This window comes from Nothoprocta perdicaria, unplaced genomic scaffold (genome assembly GCF_003342845.1).
Source record: "Nothoprocta perdicaria isolate Ctin4 unplaced genomic scaffold, notPer1 scaffold_287, whole genome shotgun sequence".
NCBI lineage: Eukaryota > Metazoa > Chordata > Aves > Tinamiformes > Tinamidae > Nothoprocta > Nothoprocta perdicaria.
This window is the reverse complement of record NW_020455518.1, coordinates 509,720-527,719: the sequence shown is the minus strand read 5'-3', so window position 1 is coordinate 527,719 and position 18,000 is coordinate 509,720. Positions and strand designations below refer to the sequence as shown.

Genomic DNA, 18,000 nt, shown 5'->3' with positions numbered 1-18,000 from the left:
GGACCTCCAGGAAGTGTCACAAAGAGCTTCCCCTTCAGCTGTGGGCTCCCTCCTAATTTAGTAATAGCCCCAAACGCGGCGTTTGGGCTTTAAGGCACCCAACTGCCAGGCTGCATCTCGCAGCTGCCCCCCGTGTCGGTCGCTCTGGCTGATGCACAGCAAGTGACATATGTCACCGCTGGAACATGGCCTCTGAATGCAAAGCCAGCAATTTCCATGTTATCTTATCCCTGGGTTTTGATGTTTTCTCTTTGCTTTTGCGCAGAAATCACTAGGCTTTGCTTTTGAATTTACAGACCTGCCCATCTAGCCTAACTATCAGAAACAGCCCTTTTCTTTTTCTTCTATGACATAGTATTTCTAATGTCTTTTATAGGTTCTCATCTTTGAGCAAATGTTTAAAATATATTAATGCAAATGAAGATGGATTGCCTGAATTTCTCTGCTTGTCTTGCTGCATTTTGTCAGCACAGCAGGGGAAAAATTCTTGCAGCTAAAAACGCTCTTATTGTTCGCATTTMACTTAGTCTTTCCTGCTTGAGCTGGAAGCCAACCTATTAAACTGTATATTAAAAATCTATCACTGCATATTGCATTTCCACATGTACTGAAACGGCGCTTTTTGTAACCTTTTTGTAAAGGAGGGAAAATTATTCTAAAGGGAATGAGCAAAGTCAGTGCTGCGACGCTTAATGGAGTCTTGCYATGGCACAGCAGAGATTTCCGAGTAATGTTTGGGGCTGCAGAATTCAGCCCAGCTTCTTCTCGAGTGCCAGTCCCAGCAGTCTGGTGCAGCCCCTTCCTGCCTTGCCAGGTTCAGTTTACACAGATGAAGGTGTAAGAGGGTCAGGTTTGCAGGGACCTTGCTAAGAAGAGCTAAAGCAGCAGCAGCTGGACAGGGTTAAGAGCAGCTCCTGTCCCCAGGCCAATTAGCACAAGCTGCTGAGTAGGCAGCAGTTGCTGACACGCGGGGGAAGCATTTGGGGCTGATGTTTTTGCTGGTTGGACTTCTTTCTTTCATAAAGGTGAAAAATCTCCCCGTACTTATTATGTGTTTACCTGCACGGGAATTAAAACTAGCAGCAGCAGAGGTCTGCCTACCTTGATAGGCTCTGCATTCAGGCAACACGAGCACCAATCCCACTCCTGTTTTGAGGTAATGTAGCTGAGACACTCAAAGTCCTTGTGACACTGAGGACATTTTCTTTTTCCAAAAGTGTTTTTTTGTGGATTCTGTTGTGCCTCTTCTCTAAGGATAGCTGGGGAATTGCTAAACTGATGCATCGATCTGTGCTGTGGAAAGCCCAGGCCTTTTATCGGTCTTGTGTTAACCGCACTTGACAGTAGGGGTGGAAGAGCCAAGGACTATGTTTTGGCCAGGATGTTTATCTAAAGAACGCAGGTCAGGCAAGAACAGAGCATTGGCTGCTCCTTTGGCAGAAGGAGAATCACCTTTTGCTGAGAGATCAGAGGAGCCATCTCCTTCATRACTTCTTGAAGAAAAATACTCTGTAATGAAAAACAAAGGAGCGAAATGCACCATCTGTGTTGCATGCATGTTTTAGTCTTGTGCTAGCTAGCATATCGACTTTGTACTTGATCTTTCTTCCCGATGCGGTAAAATTTAAAGCAAGGTATTTAAAGGCTGGTGAAATACCCCTTAGTTTTGAGCAGGCTTGTTTGTAAAGCTGCGGCTGACGGGCCTCCATGCTTGTGCTTGCTGCAGAACAAGGAGTACGTGTGTCGGGGCCACGACTACGAGCGGCTGGAAGCCTTCCAGCAGCGCATGCTGAGCGAGTTCCCGCAGGCCATCGCCATGCAGCACCCGAACCACCCGGACGACTCCATCCTGCAGTGCGACGCCCAGTGTATCCTTTCCGGAGGAGGCAAACTGAGGTTTCATGAGGTCCAACAGGGACAAGTGCAGGGTCCTGCACTTGGGGAGGAATAACCYTGGACACYAGTACAGATTAGGGGTTGACCTGCTGGAGAGCAGCCCCGCAGAGAGGGACCTGGGCGTGGTGGTGGAYGACAAGWTGACCAYGAGGCAGCAGTGTGCCCTGGTGGCCAACAAGGCCAACGGGATCCTGGGGTGCATTAGGAAGAGCGTCTCCAGCAGGTCGAGGGAGGTGATCGTCCTCCTATACACAGCCCTGGTGAGGCCACATCTGGAGACTGTGTCCAGTTCTGGGCTTCCCAGGACAAGAGGGATGTGGAGCAGTGGTGGGCAGGGATAGGACTAGAGGGAATGGCTTCAAACTGAAGCATCGGAAGTTCCACAGGAACTTAAGGAAGCATTTCTTCACTGTGAGGCTGACAAAGCACTGGAACAGGCTGCCCAGAGAGGTTGTGGAGTCTCCTTCWTTGGAGATCTGAACAACCTGCTTGGATGCAGCCCTGTGCCACGTGCTCTGGGTGACCCTGCGTGAGCAGGGGGTGTACTCGATGACCTCTGAGGTCCCTTCCAACCTTGAGCATTCTATGATTCTATGAAACGGTGCTCCCCCAAGCCGTGGTAGGGCCCAAAGGAGCGAGGGGCGCAGTGAATAAGATGCTGTGTACATTGAAGGACTCAACCATGTGGTATTTACCATGTCTGGGGCATTTTAGTAAGAGGAATACTGCTGGTTGACACCAGCAAGGATGCTGTGCAGGACTGAACCAGCAGGACATTGTCAGCAAACACAAGCTGATGAAACTGGTTGGTGTTTCTCACTTATTTTTTCCTACTCTTTTTCACTACACGACACCAGTTCTTCGTAGGACAGGTTGAGGCTGTTTGTATATTTAGGTTGCTTTGTTTATGCTTGCAGAGATCATCTTACGGTTAGACTAATTTGAACTGGATTGTAAACTGATTAAATTAGAGCCCTTTTTCTGGGTTGCAGATAAGCTGAAGTATCTAAGGTTAGATTTAGCAAAGATATTTATGTTTCAGTGCCTAAATATGGAGAGGCACCTATGAAGATGTACTTGAAATKTCTGCCTGAAATAAGCACCTACCTCCAAATCACACTAAAGAAAACGGGATATTTTGCCTACTAGAGACATTACTGAAGCTCTTACTACATCCTCGGTGCATCCTCAGGCATTTTTCCTCACAGATCTGGCCGTATGGTCCTATAACTTCTACAGACCATCCTAGTAGCTCTGGTCTTGTGTTCCATTGCGCCCCTTGCAAGGCGGAGTGTTGGAAAACCAAGGGGAGAGCAACTTTCTGGACTCACCATTCTGTTTCTTTCCACTGTTGCATCAGCTTTCCTGCTTTGTGTCCCGTGCTTTCTTTGACTGCCTCCTGCAGATCTGCAGATCTACGCAGTGACTCCCATCCCGGAGAACATAGATGTGCTGCAAATGGACCGCGTCCCCGACCGCATAAAGAGCTTCTACCGAGTCAACAACATCCGCAAGTTCCGCTATGACAGGCCCTTCCATAAAGGCCCCAAGGACAAGGAGAACGAATTTAAGGTAGGAGGAGTCAGTAAGCAGYATTTAAGAGGCAGTGTCTTCAAGGCAAGTAGAGCCTTGTTATTTTCTGCTGACAAACCAATTAAAGTAATCTGGTTTTATGGCAGAAGATGCTATCGTAAGTCAAGAGTTGGTGGCTGYTTCAGTCTGGTGGTTACACCCAGACCTGATAAAAGCAATGTCTGGTTTAAAGGTGAGTTATTTTAGTGCCAGGAGAAATCCGGTTTGAAACAATAGTGTTTTTTTGGTTGGTTGGAGTTTTCTTACTGATGTACATGTCCACAATGTCCTCTTGGTTCCCATGTCAGAACAAGCTCTAAGTATTAATAGAAATATGTAAGATCTTGCTTTAAAACATACTGAATTCTTTCGTGGTGTTAAATATAAAATGACTTTGAACAGGAAATCACAGTCCATTTTGTAATACGTGCTGCAGCTTAAAAGGTTGATCTGCTGTTCTCTAAGCTTTACTTCTTTATCACCTGTAGCAAAAGTGCAGACGTTTTGAATCCCATTCACCGTGTCCCTCCGTGTCCTCGATTCTTTGCAGAGCTTGTGGATTGAACGTACCACTCTGACCTTGACTCAYAGTTTGCCGGGCATCTCTCGCTGGTTTGAAGTGGAAAGAAGAGAACTGGTAACATTCCTGGTTCCTATACGTGAGGTTTGAAATGATGAATTATTTGGGACATGAAATAGGCAACGTGAAGTCCTCTGGCTGCACTCTTGCAGTTTACTGGTGGTGAAGTATGTCCTTTTTCCACTGCGTAGCAAGAGTAATAAACGTAACTAGGGGAACAGGGTGAGGGAACATGACAGTGCAATGGAGAAAATGCCCAAAAGGTGGAATATTGCATTGTTATCATGTCTTCAGTTTGCAGGAAGAAGTTACTGCAAATCAGGGACCTAAAATATAGCAGTGCCAACACAAAGTTTGCTAATGTAGCTAGATTTCAACAAAGCAGTAAAAAATGAGAGAGATCACTGAACAATCCGGGCAAACCTTTTCACACAGGGAAGATAATAAATCACAGTGAAGCGTCCATGGAACTGAAGTGTATTTTCTTGTCTCTGAGGTCGAAGTAAGTCCTTTGGAAAACGCCATTCAAGTGGTTGAGAACAAAAACCAGGAGCTGAGAACACTGATAAGCCAGTACCAGCACAAACAAATGCATGGGAACATTAATCTTCTCAGCATGTGTCTGAACGGAGTGATTGATGCGGCGGTGAACGGGGGAATCGCGCGATACCAGGAGGTAACCGGGGCTGCGCCGGGGCATTCACCATCACCTCTTCTCAAGGCTATTTCCTATGTTGCAAAAGGAGTCCCATTTAATAGGAAAACTAATGTCCTTGCACGTAACCTGGGCACAAATTTAAAATTCCGTAGCTGGTTATTCCACATCAGTCCTTGTCCAGCCGTGTGCCAGCACAGGGACCCAATATGGATTTGGGATGTCACGTTAAAGTAGAAACCATAGATAATGGGGTTTCTTAACAGTGAGCTTGACTTACCTAGAAATCCTGACTTGGCAGGTACAAGAGTGAAGGAGAAAGTTGTTTTATTTATTCATTYATTTATTRAATGCTGCTTGCCTTGTAAATGCGTTTTGCAAAGGTGGCAGTGGGATTTAGGTAACAGAGACCAGTTGGGGCTCTCATTAAGAAGAGCTGCTGACTCGAGCTCCTGCAGCATTCTTTGCTGGGCTAATTTCAGCCTCGCTGTAACTGCGAAAGGCTCCAATAGGCAGCATGTTACGTGGCATGTTCTTTGGCAAGCTGTTGCTTATGGCTCCGTGTTGCTAAAGGTAGTTCTAGTGTGAAGCACTGAAAAATGTGAGCAGTGTTTTGTCGGACTGGGACACATGGAGAAGGCTCCTCATCCTTGGTGCTCCTTCTTTCCATCTGTACTCCCTGAATTCCTTTAGTTTGAGGTAGTTTTGTGAAGGAAGCAATACAAAATTCAAGGAATGGGATGATGGAAGCTGTAGCAGGGTGGCTCATGGCTGTCACGTGGGGAGGCTGGCTCGGATTGGGGACCCTGCAGGGCTGGGGACATCTGGTTGGGCTGCTCGATACGGGGCCGCTGGCAGCGCAGTCACCTAGGCTGCTGAAACTGCCCTAGCTTCACCTGAATGCAGTACAGCTGAGCTGCTGCTCTTGGCTTAATATGTTTCAATTTCCTAGAATTTTAATCCTTTACCTGTCATCTTTTGACACAGAGTTACGATGAAATCTCCCCCAGGAAGCAGAAAGATTTTTTTTTTCTTTCCCTACAGGCTTTCTTTGATAAAGATTATATCACCAAGCACCCCGGGGATGCAGAGAAAATCACACAGCTCAAGGAGCTCATGCAGGAACAGGTACTGTTCTCTAGGCACAAAAGACTATTGCGATGGGGTCTGGATCCATCAGCAGGGTTCCAGATTCATTAAACACACCAGATCCAGCTGATCCATTCAAAAGCAAAAAAATTTAGTACAAGAATTTTAAAGTATATTTAAAAAAAGGAGAAGAGCTGGCCAAGATGAGCAACCGTTCACCTGATGGGCACTGAGTTGATGCTCAGATGAGATTACAGGAGTTTCATTGTCTCTGTTTACTATCCGCATATCTTGGCTTGCTTCAAACCCACCACCGTTTCTGGCATGGTTTTGAGCAGCTCTTCCCAGTAAAYTGCAAAGATAATAAGAGTCAGGGCAGTCCAGGTTAGGACTGAGATAGGCAGAGCCGCATGGGAAGACTTAATGCCTATTAATATTATCTACACTTTTACTATTCTTAGTGGCTCTAAGAAGCATCTTCGTAGATAAAACTAGCTGGATGCTTTGATGGGAGTGAGATCAAAAAATCACATTTCTGTTAATCAGAGGTCTGGCAAAACACACTCTTATTAAACAATGTGTCCGAATCTGAATGGAGCAACTAGGCCTGTTTCTTCAACAAATTGCTTTACTGCATTTCAGATTTCCCATCTGTAAAATAAAGATAGTGCTTATCTCCCTTCGATCCTCAAGAGGATGTTTGAAGATTAATTAGCTATTGTTTGTACAGAGTTTGGATCGTGTAGGGAATTGCACACATCTAAAGCTGGCTATCACTGCTATTTTCTTTCATCTGAAAGTTTATATAATCTCACTCAATTATTAATATTATATTCTTGACCTTTGCAAATGTGACCTTTTTAAATAAATAATGAGCAACCAAAATGGTGAATATGCATGCAACACTGCACTGTTCAGCTTAATTGTCAGAAGCACCTCTTGGAAATCTCTGTGGGCAACTTTGACTCCTTTGCTGACACCAGGTAGAAGGAATATTCTGTCATAAAGAATTATCTGTGTGAGGACTTAATGCTGTTCACTCTGGAGAGTGAATCAATCCGGTAATTCTTTACAGTTATTGCCAGCAAGTGGAATCCAACATGACATAAATGTTCTTGTCTCACACTTAAAGTACTTGCTGAAGTAATAGCAACTTGCCAGGTCTCCCAGGCTTACTTAATTATCAGCAGTGTCGCGAACGAACAGCGTGATGCATTACGGWGCTCTCGTGCTCGCTGCCAGAACTGAGGCGTGGGCTTCTGTGCTGTCTCTTAGCTGGGATTTATTTGGTTTTGTGACAGTACGATTCCTTTTTAATAGGTGCACGTCTTAGGAGTGGGTCTGGCGGTCCATGAGAAATTTGTACACCCAGAAATGCGTCCTCTGCACAAGAAACTGATAGATCAGTTCCAGATGATGCGATCCAGCTTGTACCACGTAAGCCAAGTCTTACTTGGAATCCTTTGGAGCTGGTGAGACTTCTCTCAGCTGCAGTGAGGTTTACACAGGAATTGGGCAGATACAGCATAAATTAAATGGCCAAATTATAAAATGAATTATTGATCAGCRTTCAAGACAAGAGCCCTAGCAAGTCTGCTAACCTGCTCTCTATTCCCTGGGATTTTCTTTATGTCTCGGTATTACAGAACAGTGGTAAAGCTCCATTTTCAGCCGTTGTCTTGCACAGCAGAAAGTGTGGAAAGCAGAAGGATTATTAGAAAGTGTTAGATATTCAGCTCTTAAAAAGAATTGTCATCATTTGGAAGACAACAAAGGTGGATTCTGCCCCCAGGAGTGTTTCTTTATAGACGCAATTCCTCTTGGTAACTTTGGACATCCAACTCCGTGGATCAGGACACGCTGTGTTACAGATGTTTGTTTCCTAGTATATACGTTTGTAGACATAGGCCTGTGTTTCCTATATAGTCAAGGGAACTGCCTCCAGATTTGATATATGAATGTTCAGCATTTTATGTTCCAATTGGAGTATATATTTTCTAAAAACTTGAAGGCCTTTTCCTCATCGTTAGGAGTGAATACACTGCAAGGGTGGCCACAAAGGGCAATGCCAGAATTTTAACATGCGGCCTCTCTTTGAGAGATCCATGTGGGTCACCACTGCCAACCTGAGCTCGCTGTCTGCCAGACCCTGTGAGGGTTTGCCCAAGATCTGTGTCCTCAAGGTCACATTTGTTTTTCTGCAAGATTTAGTTGTCATCTGCAAGGTTATCCTCCCAAATTCCTGACATGGGGACCAGAAAGTATTATTGGAAATAAATAGAATCATAGAATGCTTAAGGTTGGAAGGGACTTCCAGAGGTCATCTAGTCCAAGCCCCCTGCACCCTGTAAAACAGGGTTATAAAGTGCTGAAGCTCTTAGGTCTAACTAAATAGTATGGAAAGAGATGAACAATATTCTAGAAGATTTTTTTTTCCTGACCAACTTAGCTATTTCAGCTGTTGCATCTAAGCTGTTTTTGTTTCCTGTGCAGGAGTTACCTGGTTTGGATAAGCTGAGTCCAGCCTGTTCTGGCTCTAGCACACCACGCAGCAACGTTCTGGTTTCGCACGGRCCGATGAGCCCCGAGAGCATAAAGCTGGTGCATCGACACAGGTAGCGTCTGCTGAAAGAGCCAGGATTTCTGCACACACAAAAGGACAATGTTATTGTTTGGGTTAGAACCYAACTCAATGTATACCCCCTGTTTTTGAAGCTCCAAAAATATTTACATCATTGTTTTTAACGATTCTGATCAAAACCACCCAAATGCCATCAAAACGGCTGTCTGTTTTGATCAGAAAATTTAAAAAATTGCTCAGCTTTCAGAGAAACATCTGAAAATGCAGATGCTTACTGAAACTGGCTGTCTCTCCATAAAATTTGGTATTGATTGTGATTGAGGACAAAAATTGGGATTTTCAGGACAAAAAAATGCTTATTTGAGTGTTTCTGCAGTGACACTAGTCAGGGCCGCAGTGACAGGAATGGCTCTTGGGTTTCTGTTATTACTCCATTTAATTTCTCTCTGTGGATCCATGTAGCAGCTTTTAAGCTTGCCCTGAAAAGCCACGGAGACTTGGAATACTGCTCCAGGACAGCAGTATTCTTTTTAATACTAAAATTGAGTAGATCTTATGCTGCTTTAAGGGTTTAGCAGTAGACGGCATCTAGTGATAACATTTTTTTTCCCCAAAAAAAATCACCAATTTGAAAAGCYCTTTTTAGTTCTTAGTGGTAAATTAGGAGGGGGACTCACGTATATGGACTGGAAGACTGCGTTTGATRTGGGTGACTTCTCCTTGGCTTCCCTGGGAGGGTGTCTCCATCAACGGTGCTTCAGCATTAGAAATGAGAGCGGTTTTTGCATGCTCTGTTGTAAACAGAATGGATGGMCACCCAGGATGATGACGTGCTGCTAAGCTGGCTTTGGATTCTGAGATTTTACATCCTGCATCCTACATTATTTTAAGTGTAGCCTTATTTCCAGTTCCATGAACATGTCTGTTTATGAAMGGTTGGTTTGGGTTACTTTGGGCTGATTTTTCTCAAAGCATTTGACATCTGGAGGTCACCTGAAGCAGTGGGGAAGCTGCAGGTTCTTCCTAGCCCTGAAGAATTAAGCTTCCCAAAATGAAACACGGGTTCAAAAAGCCATAGTGCCCTTGTTCTGTTGGTTTTCTTCCAGCCCGCTGAACTTGCTCGGTTCAGTCCGACACTCCTCGTCCTCCCTGTCGTCACACACCTCCAGCGAAACGGGAAACCTGGTGATCCTAACGGACAGTTCAGTGGGGGAGACTGCTGAGGATATGTACCACATGCAGGTAGAGCACTTGGCAGCAGGGTATTTACCCGGCCRGGCACTCGGATCTGTCCGGTGAGATTCTTCTCCGACACCTGAAYGGGTAGAACCTCACACGGTGCAAGAAAGGCAACAGTAATTCAGTCAGGTTTGCTTGGGGAAGAAATTATCGGTTGTCAGTGTGGTCTGTGATGAGATGATACTCAGCCAGCGTGTTCTTTTTTGGACCCGCTGCACAGGTGGATGCTTGGTAACACTGGGCATAGTGGGTGAGAGGCTGGAATGAGTCCCACAGCCTTGGTGCAGGTCAGTAGTGGCTGCATAGAAGCTCTTTCCTAGCCAGGAGGTCCCCCTGGGTGATCTGAGACGGGTAAAGAGCGACTGCACTCATCCCCTCCCTTTTCTTTTGCTGATTTCTCTGCCTCCTGCAGCTTGTTTACCCTAACTCCAGGTACCAAGGCTCGGTCACCAACGTGTCTGTTTTGTCCTCGTCCCAGGCCAGCCCTTCCACCTCGAGCCTGAGCTCTACCCACTCTGCCCCATCGCAGATGATAAACTCTGCCCCTTCCAGCGCGCGAGGTAAGAACGCACGGGCTCGATGAAGGGTCAGCTGGGGCTKCTGGCTCCCCAAAATCTTTCAGCTGGTTGGCGTGTTGGTTGAACTGCCTTGAAATACATCACTGTTTCTCTTCCCGGTTGGAATTCTCTCTTCAAAGTGATTCCTCTAAAATGATTTGCATTCTGCAAAAGGGATTTGGCATTTTTTTCAGCCATGCTTGGAGTATGTCTTTGGGATACGCTGGTTTCAGGCTGTTGAATTCCCTCGTGGTCTCCACTGTCCCTCTGCAAAATTGTGGCAGGCAATGTAGAAAACAGAATATTTAAGATAAGCGTATTCTTTGGTACAGTAGTTGAGCGAGGCAGATAATGAAGTTAAAGACAAAAAAAAAAAGGAATTTCCCATTACATTTAAATGAAACGATGATACAAAAATGAACTGGAGGCAGGTTGCCATCAATGTATGCATATGAAAGCATATAAATCCAATGAACATTAAAAGAGCTACAAGTACCAGAGCTAAAGGACTTCCCCACTGGGAAATTTCTGAATAAAATAAAAAATTAAAGCAGATAGTAGGGTACTTAAGTTGCCTTTGCTGCCAGAGTAGCTGGTTTTGATAGAGTTGATCCTTTGCTCCCCGTGCCCCAGAGCCGAAGCAGAATCCCCCATGTAAACTCCTGGCTTTGGTAACATTTCTTCAAAACGTTTTTTTTCTCTCCTTTGGGGAACTCAGCTACAGATCCAACCTCTTCTCCACCCCTGTTCATGGTGTATGAAGAAGGTCGCCAAGATGTAGTCTGAGATAAAGGCTGTTTTATAAATCTTACCCCTTTTTCTCCTATAGGGGAACTGTCTGTCTCTATATACAGAGGGGAAGATTTTTACTGCTTGGTAACAAGTGAAAACCTCCGTCCTCTTGAGCCAGTTTGGGGCTTTTTTGCTCAGTCTCACAGTAAGATCTTACTTGACTGGCTGCTGTAATGACACAGATGTGTTCAAGTGAGATTGGACTGGACAGTCAGAGGGAGGAGGAAGGTGAGGAACGGAAGTCTTCAAAATGCAGATGGCTTCACTAGTTGCCAAGAGCTGGAAAGAAAATAATGACAATTCAACTAGCGGAGTAACACAATGAAGCTGCCGAGTGAGAATGGGAAGATGGAACCAAAAATAGGGCTGTGATGTCAGAAGACACCCTTTAAATGCAGGTTGCCATAGCTGGCTTGCGAGATCTCTGAAGGGTTTTGTGCTCACATCATTTTAGGCTTTAAAAAGATCTTGTGTTTGCAGTAACAGGCTGTGCCGGTCTCTGTGAGCCTGATGACCTCCGAGCATCCCCACGTTCCCGTCTMACTGTATTCTTTGCTGTCACTTAGAAACCAAAATAGCGAGTGCTCCTGCAGGGCAGTGCTGCCCACAGCTGAGCCAACAGCACCTCCCAGAGATGGGAGCCAGGCAGTGGAAATGGCCACAGGCGTGGAAGCAGTTAAGAGAAATAATGATTTTGCAAACTAAATGAATAGCTTTTTACTTTCTTCTTTGCTCTTCCTAAAATGTTTTGACAGCTTAYGATGAAAAGATTTCTTTCCTGGTAGGTTTGTTGATTTTCCCATTAGAGAAGCATAGGATTCCCAGGGTACTCACGTGTAAAACAGGAGATCTCTAGCGAAGCGCCAGATCTTGTCTGTGTTTCAGAGTTTGCAAGTCACTCCTCTGGTTTATGACACTGCAATTTGGGATGGAATTATTCATGACAAGGAAAAGCCCTTCATTTAAGCTGCACTGTGCTAATACAGCACCGTGGTTTGTGCTGTCTTACGGCACAATTGCTCTTCTYCTCGGTGCTTTTTCCTTTGGTTTTGGGTGAATCTGATGCTTATATAAGAATGAGAGACTAGTGTGGCTGGCTGGAGCAAGGTACTTCACAAGCATTACGCGGGCAGCTCTGCCAATGCACCTCTATCTTTTTTTTTCTTTTTTTTTCCTTTTTTTTTCTTTGTATTTATTTATATTCTTTTTAATTTAGTGCTGGTGAAAGGTGCTGGATTGACCACCCTGGAGGCTGAAGCCCTCTATTTCCCCACAGAGCAGATGCAGCATGGGCGGCAGCCGTGCAAGCTTCCCCACGCTGCCCCCTCCAATGTGCCTCATCTCTGTGCCGGAGGGACCACCTCTAGAGGTGAGAGGACAGTGGAGTCTCCGTGACCCATCCGAGCCTTGGCCTTTCTGCTGAGACTGCCAACCAAGCGACCACAGTCACCGCGCTGCAGCTGAGCACCTCAGGCTGGAAGTCTGTGAGGGCCAGCAATTCAGTGCACGCGGGCCACTTAAACTGATCGGTGTAAGGGCCACCTAAATTGATCGGTGTAAGGGCCACCTAAATTGATCAGCCTAGCGTCACCTAAATTGATCATCTCAGTCACCTCTGGCTCTAAGTCGAGCGTTTCAATTTTTAGTTTTTTATCAACTGTTTAAATGTTTTCCTTATAAATCCACATATTAGCTGCAAAGTGGAAAAAAGAAATCCCATTACATTCTTGTAGCACCTTCTTGTTGTACCTGCAAAGTCGTTTATGGAGCTCAGCTACTCACCCTGCTCTGAGGAGGCAGGTATCTTTATAAGGTAGATTAGCTGCGTCAGTGACCAAAAGAAGCCGCAAGCGTTTGCATTAATCCAGCAGGATTTTAAACTCTTATTTCTAATTCTCCCTTTCCAAGCAGGACCCTTTCACTGCAGTTTAAAGTGACACTAGTAAATCAGTTGACTTTTTCCAAAGAACATAACAGGGCCATTAAATCAGTATTCTGTTTAAAAGCTGCTCATCAAGAAAGTAGGTTCATGATGATTARGTGATATCAATAAAGAGGAGATTAAAGCAGCAAGGTTTACACAGAGGTTATAATGTACACAATTTAGAGCCAGGGTCTTAAATAGAATTAGAAAGAATATGCCGTCAGAATAGAGTAAGAATTCTCTAATTTTGTGCTAATGACAGGGAATGATGTTACTAGTTACTCTGTTTTTCAGATTAACAAGTACCTGGCTCAGGTTTCCTCTGGCTTGTCCCTTGTGTGGGCTCTCCCCTGTCCAGACAGCAACACTGTTGTTGTGTGCGGGATCAGGCAGAATTCCCGAGTTGGTTCTGGCTTCACTTGAGGTGATTCCCGAGGCTCTGCGGGAGGCCTGTTGGAGTTTAATAAATTACATTAAGGTTGCGTTTTGTAAGCAGGAAGTATAACAGGAAGGCCTGGAAAGAGCTATGAGTGGGTTTGGGGGGTTTTATTTATTTATTTGTTTTGGTAATTCAATTTAAAATATAGTTTTGACTCCTCCCAGGCACTCCAGAAAGGAAAATCTGACACTTAATGAGCGACCTGTTAAGACATCCCTACCGCTTCAGCCCCCTTTTCAGGTGCTAAAAATGAGTTCCTGTGTCTTAGCACTTGGCAAGAAACCATTTTCTTGCATTAAAATCCTTCTCAAAGCTAAAAGGTCATGACTTGGTAGAGCAGCATACTGCTTTCCTAACCATAATAAAAATAATGAGTTTAGGAGCACAGTTTCATTAAATTTGAAGATTTACTGTATTAATTTTCAGTTGCATTTCTTAAAAGGCATACTGGCCATTTGTGGATTAACATTTTTGTAATTAAGAAATGAAAAACAACCTTTGCCTTCAGCATAGGTTTTGCTTTCCCATTAGTAACAGGTACAACACGGAACACATCAAGCGTACCTGGTGAACCAGAGCTGAAAGGAATGAGCCCCAGCACATTCTGCAGCACTTCCTATGGCCACTGCAGTCACCCTGAAAGTTTTAAAAGATGTGACTTTATCTTTTACACTTTGTCAGTCTCTGAAAAGGAGCCCTGATCAATGTGCTATTTGGCTGAAGCAGCAGCCCTGATTATTAATAAATGCTTCACTATCGTCCCTCCTGTAGCCCTTGATCTGGAGTTTTTCCAGCCTTAATTTTGTCTGCAAACCAGATGCTTGGCAAAGTCTGATCTTTGTAGCGCTGCTTCTTTGCCAATTTAGGACACCAAATAGCAGGGCTGTTTCTTAACCTAGACCCTGCCACCTTATTTAGCATACGTGGGATTTTTCAGGTCACGTAGAGCAAGAGGTGGTTTGCACCTTGGGCAAAAAAAAATGCCACAGGATAAAAAAAAAAAAAAGGAAAATTTTGGTGTTGATTGCACGGTGACACAGTCCTGAGCCCAAGATCCTGCAGGAACAGGGCTCTTTGTGACCTGCGAGGAGAGAGCCTCAGCATAAAGTGTTAACCCGTCTCACAAGGTGCTGTTGTACATACGAGCAGAGAATGTTGTCCGTGTTTCTGTCTTCTGTCTGGGGCGTGAATGAGTTTGCAGCAAGAATGCAGCTCCCTTGCAGCTGTGGATGCAGGGACGGGGGGGGGACGATTTCCGCGGGCTCTGCCACCCCTGATGCCACTGTTGCAATTGCAGGACGTTCTGCATTCTGCTGGACACGTTGTCCCGCGCACTGTGTGCTGATGTGGGTGCCCCCAACTGCATGTTTGCTTTTGCTGGGGTAAAAGCTGCATTAACCGGCCCCGATGCCTTTGCTCATGTGTCAGCGTGCTGTCCAGGTGACGTGTGTGGAAGTCTGCAAGAGGGGGCATGTATTCCCCGCCAGCCGGCATGGCTCTGCGCTGCGCTCCGTGCTGCCGTGTGCTCAGTGTGTTTGTGACACTTAGAAGCAGTGCCAGTTCCAGCTCACTTCAGCACAGCCGGTTCTGCCTATATTGGGCACCCTATGGAAAAGCGTGGATCCAAGCTGAAAGGAATGGTTTTGGGAACAAACCTGGTGTCAGCTGTAGTGATGACAAGGAAGTGCGTTGTGTGGCTCAGCTTGAAGAACACGACTCCCAGATAATCCTGCCTTCCAGGAGACATAGCACAAGAAACACCCCAATCTCTTAAATTTGACAGCTGTCCAGCTAGCTAATAGTTAAATCTACCAAATCCAGCATATCCTTGCTCTGCTTTTGTAAGGATTAGCACATTTCCCGTTGCCACGGGCCAGCTCAGGCTAACACCACGCTGAGCAGTAACTCCCTGGCATGTGGATGCACACGAGGAAGGAGCCACCCGCGTTTGTAGGCAATTCAATTTATTGCTGTTTGAACAAAGAGGAGGCCAAGCAGGGTACCTACTGCCTGGCCACCCCTCAGGCTTGACCATAACTGAGGCTTTAAGCAGCTTCCTGCTCCAACTGACTGATGTAGCTTAGGCTTTTACCCTTTTTTTTTTTTTTAGTTCCTCCAAGTCAGTCCTAAAATGCACAATGTTATGGCATTTGGATAACTCCAAAATACTTCCCGGTGTGAGGGAACTTTGGGCGTTATGAAGCAGAGCCACAGCTGATTCCATGCAGATAGGCAGTTTTTTTTAAGAGAAAGAAGGCAACTTAAAACTAGCAACGTCTTCCACACCACATGCAGAATGTCCTTAGCTGTCTGTAGGAAGCCAGGTGCTCTTGGCCCCTTGTGCTGTGCACCCCACCACCCGCTAGCTGCTCCGTGGGCTCCGCACCGCGTCTCCTCGTGTCCCGTCAGGGCGTCGTGCCCAGTTTGCCGAGGAGGACCAGCTCGCTGGGCATGCCGCGCCGTGGCTGTTGTCTGTCCCGTGTACGTGATTGTTCTCACTCGTTTACAGGCTCTCCCTCTCTACCAGATAAGTACCGCCACTCTCGGGAGCTGATGATGCTGCTACCGACGCACCGGGACCGCCCCAGCAGCGCCATGTATCCCGCAGCGCTCCTGGAAAACGGACAGGTAGCAGCTCTCCTTGCTCTGTAGCTCAGCTGCCCCAAGGTGGGACTTCGGTTTCTACCCTTTCTCATTGCCTGGGGGCTCCCTTTTTGCTGTTTGGAAAGTACAGCAACTGCTGTAGGACTTTTTTCAGAGGGGTTTTCAGGTTTTCAAGAGGTCATGCAGACATTTCCACAGTCGTTGCCTATCAGAGCTCCCCCATGTTGGTAGTCAAGTGACACAGACTGTAAKGACACTGTTAAAACCGCAGAAATTCCTTGTGAAAAGGGCTGTTCTTCCCAGCTTTGTCACATAAGCCCTGGTCCACTGCAGAGTCACACTGTGTATTAACTCCTCTGGACCATGTCTGTCCTGTGGTCTGGTCTCAGAGGTGCTTCTMAATACCTTTATGCTGCTTTTCCAGAAATGATAGAGGCCACAARAGACTGAATTAATAACACAGTCTCTGAACAGTCTGCCCCCTTATCAACTACTGGCACATGGAGAAGTTTAGGTTGTGCCTAATTTATAAATTTAAATACCTGCAGTTTAGTTTGGCGCTGAGGCACGTGGAGGAAATTTCCTTCAGGTCTCRTCCAAGAACAGCCTCAGAGCCTATGAACTGAAACAAACTCTGAAACAAAACCAAATTAGAAGGTGAGCTCCAGAGAAGCACATGATGTACGTGAGCTGCCAGGGGACAGGAGGGCCACCCAGAGCTAGGCTGAGCTCAGCCAGACACCTCCAACAGGGGGTCCTTAACACCATTACGCTCCAGAGTGCCACTAGTATCACACTGCAGTACCTGATAACCTAGACATAGCCTAAGATTCCCATACATTTTTAATTAAAATACTTTTTTTTCCCCTAAAGAAAGYAAAGGGGAAGTTCCAGGGCTCTGCACCAGCTGCTCTGTACCTGTTTTCACCTTTCTGTGCTCACTTTGCTCTCTCTTAGCCTCCAAGTTTCCAGCGCGCCTTCATCCAGCAGATGATCGGACCGTGCAAACCTTGCAGTGATCCCAACCTGTCCGTGGCTGAGAAAGGTATTTTTTTTCCAAGTTAACATACATACTACCTAAACTATTATAACTCTGGTCACACTGCAGCTTCTTTCTGCCTTCCTTGGCTGAGTGCCTTCATTTTTAAATTGGGAGTTTAATGAACTGGGCCTTCTGCCAACATATAGCTGTCTCAGATCCCTCATAGAAGGGTTGAGTTGCACTAACCTTTCTAATTCAGAGACTGTTTTTGAGGTTATCACTGGGCCAAATCCTGCAGCTTTTAGCAGGTAAAACTCATAAAGCAACAAATGAGAACTTACTTTAACAACTGCAGGATTTGGAGCCTTTAATACTTTTTTTTTTTTTCTTCAAAGCATTAACATATTTTTGTAATTCTTTTGTAAGACAGTTTTATATTTGGATGTATCATTAGGGATGCATGCTTTTGAAAATCACTGCTTTGAGAAAAGGAACTAATCTCTGTTAGTAAGGGGAATATTTGAAGGAAGAGTTTAAAGCACARCAGTGGTGTTAAGGTAAGATGCAGCATGGAGGGAAAAACATTAAGAGGTTATGTTGAAGATTTCCCAGGTGAACGTGGAGGTTGCCATGACAGGTCTCCAGGCAGAGGCAAAATTAACCTGTCAGCAGCTGGCAAAGGACAGCAAATAGTTAACACAAAAGAAAACATGATAAAAGCAGTTTGGTGTAATGGGAAAGGAGGAGCTTGTCAAAGGGGCTCCATGGACAAAGCGATGGGCTCAAAAATGATCTGAAAAAGCACAAAGAAGCCAAATTTGCAAGCCAAAATCAGGGTCAAGGATTCTGCCATAAGCAACAGCCCTACGTACGAGTTGGAAAAACGGTATCGTGAAGGTTGAAGGTTTTAAGGCCAGGAAAGGCTGTCGTGTTTGTCAGGCCTCACTGGTGTAATGCACACCCCAGGCCATGACTTCTTTTCAGTATTCTTGTTTCAGTACTTGTGCCTTAACTGAATCCTATCCTTAAAAAAAAAAAAAAAATCCAAACTTCTGGAATTTTTATTGAATCAGAATTCACTACCACCTAC

The 18,000-nt window shown here is 45.4% G+C and overlaps 1 protein-coding gene across 1 annotated transcript in view; it reads left to right on the top strand.

Moving 5' to 3' along the window:
* The window catches only part of DOCK3 (dedicator of cytokinesis 3), a 147,878-nt gene that overhangs the window by 125,225 nt on the left and 4,653 nt on the right, over positions 1–18,000 (top strand). Inside the window, exons 41-52 of the mRNA XM_026041538.1 lie at positions 1,727–1,868; positions 3,302–3,468; positions 4,019–4,105; positions 4,545–4,724; positions 5,748–5,831; positions 7,113–7,229; positions 8,286–8,407; positions 9,480–9,615; positions 10,091–10,172; positions 12,178–12,330; positions 15,852–15,952; positions 16,886–16,973. Coding sequence (XP_025897323.1) covers positions 1,727–1,868; positions 3,302–3,468; positions 4,019–4,105; positions 4,545–4,724; positions 5,748–5,831; positions 7,113–7,229; positions 8,286–8,407; positions 9,480–9,615; positions 10,091–10,172; positions 12,178–12,330; positions 15,852–15,952; positions 16,886–16,973 — 1,459 coding nt within the window. The remainder of the gene's footprint in view (positions 1–1,726; positions 1,869–3,301; positions 3,469–4,018; positions 4,106–4,544; positions 4,725–5,747; positions 5,832–7,112; positions 7,230–8,285; positions 8,408–9,479; positions 9,616–10,090; positions 10,173–12,177; positions 12,331–15,851; positions 15,953–16,885; positions 16,974–18,000) is intronic.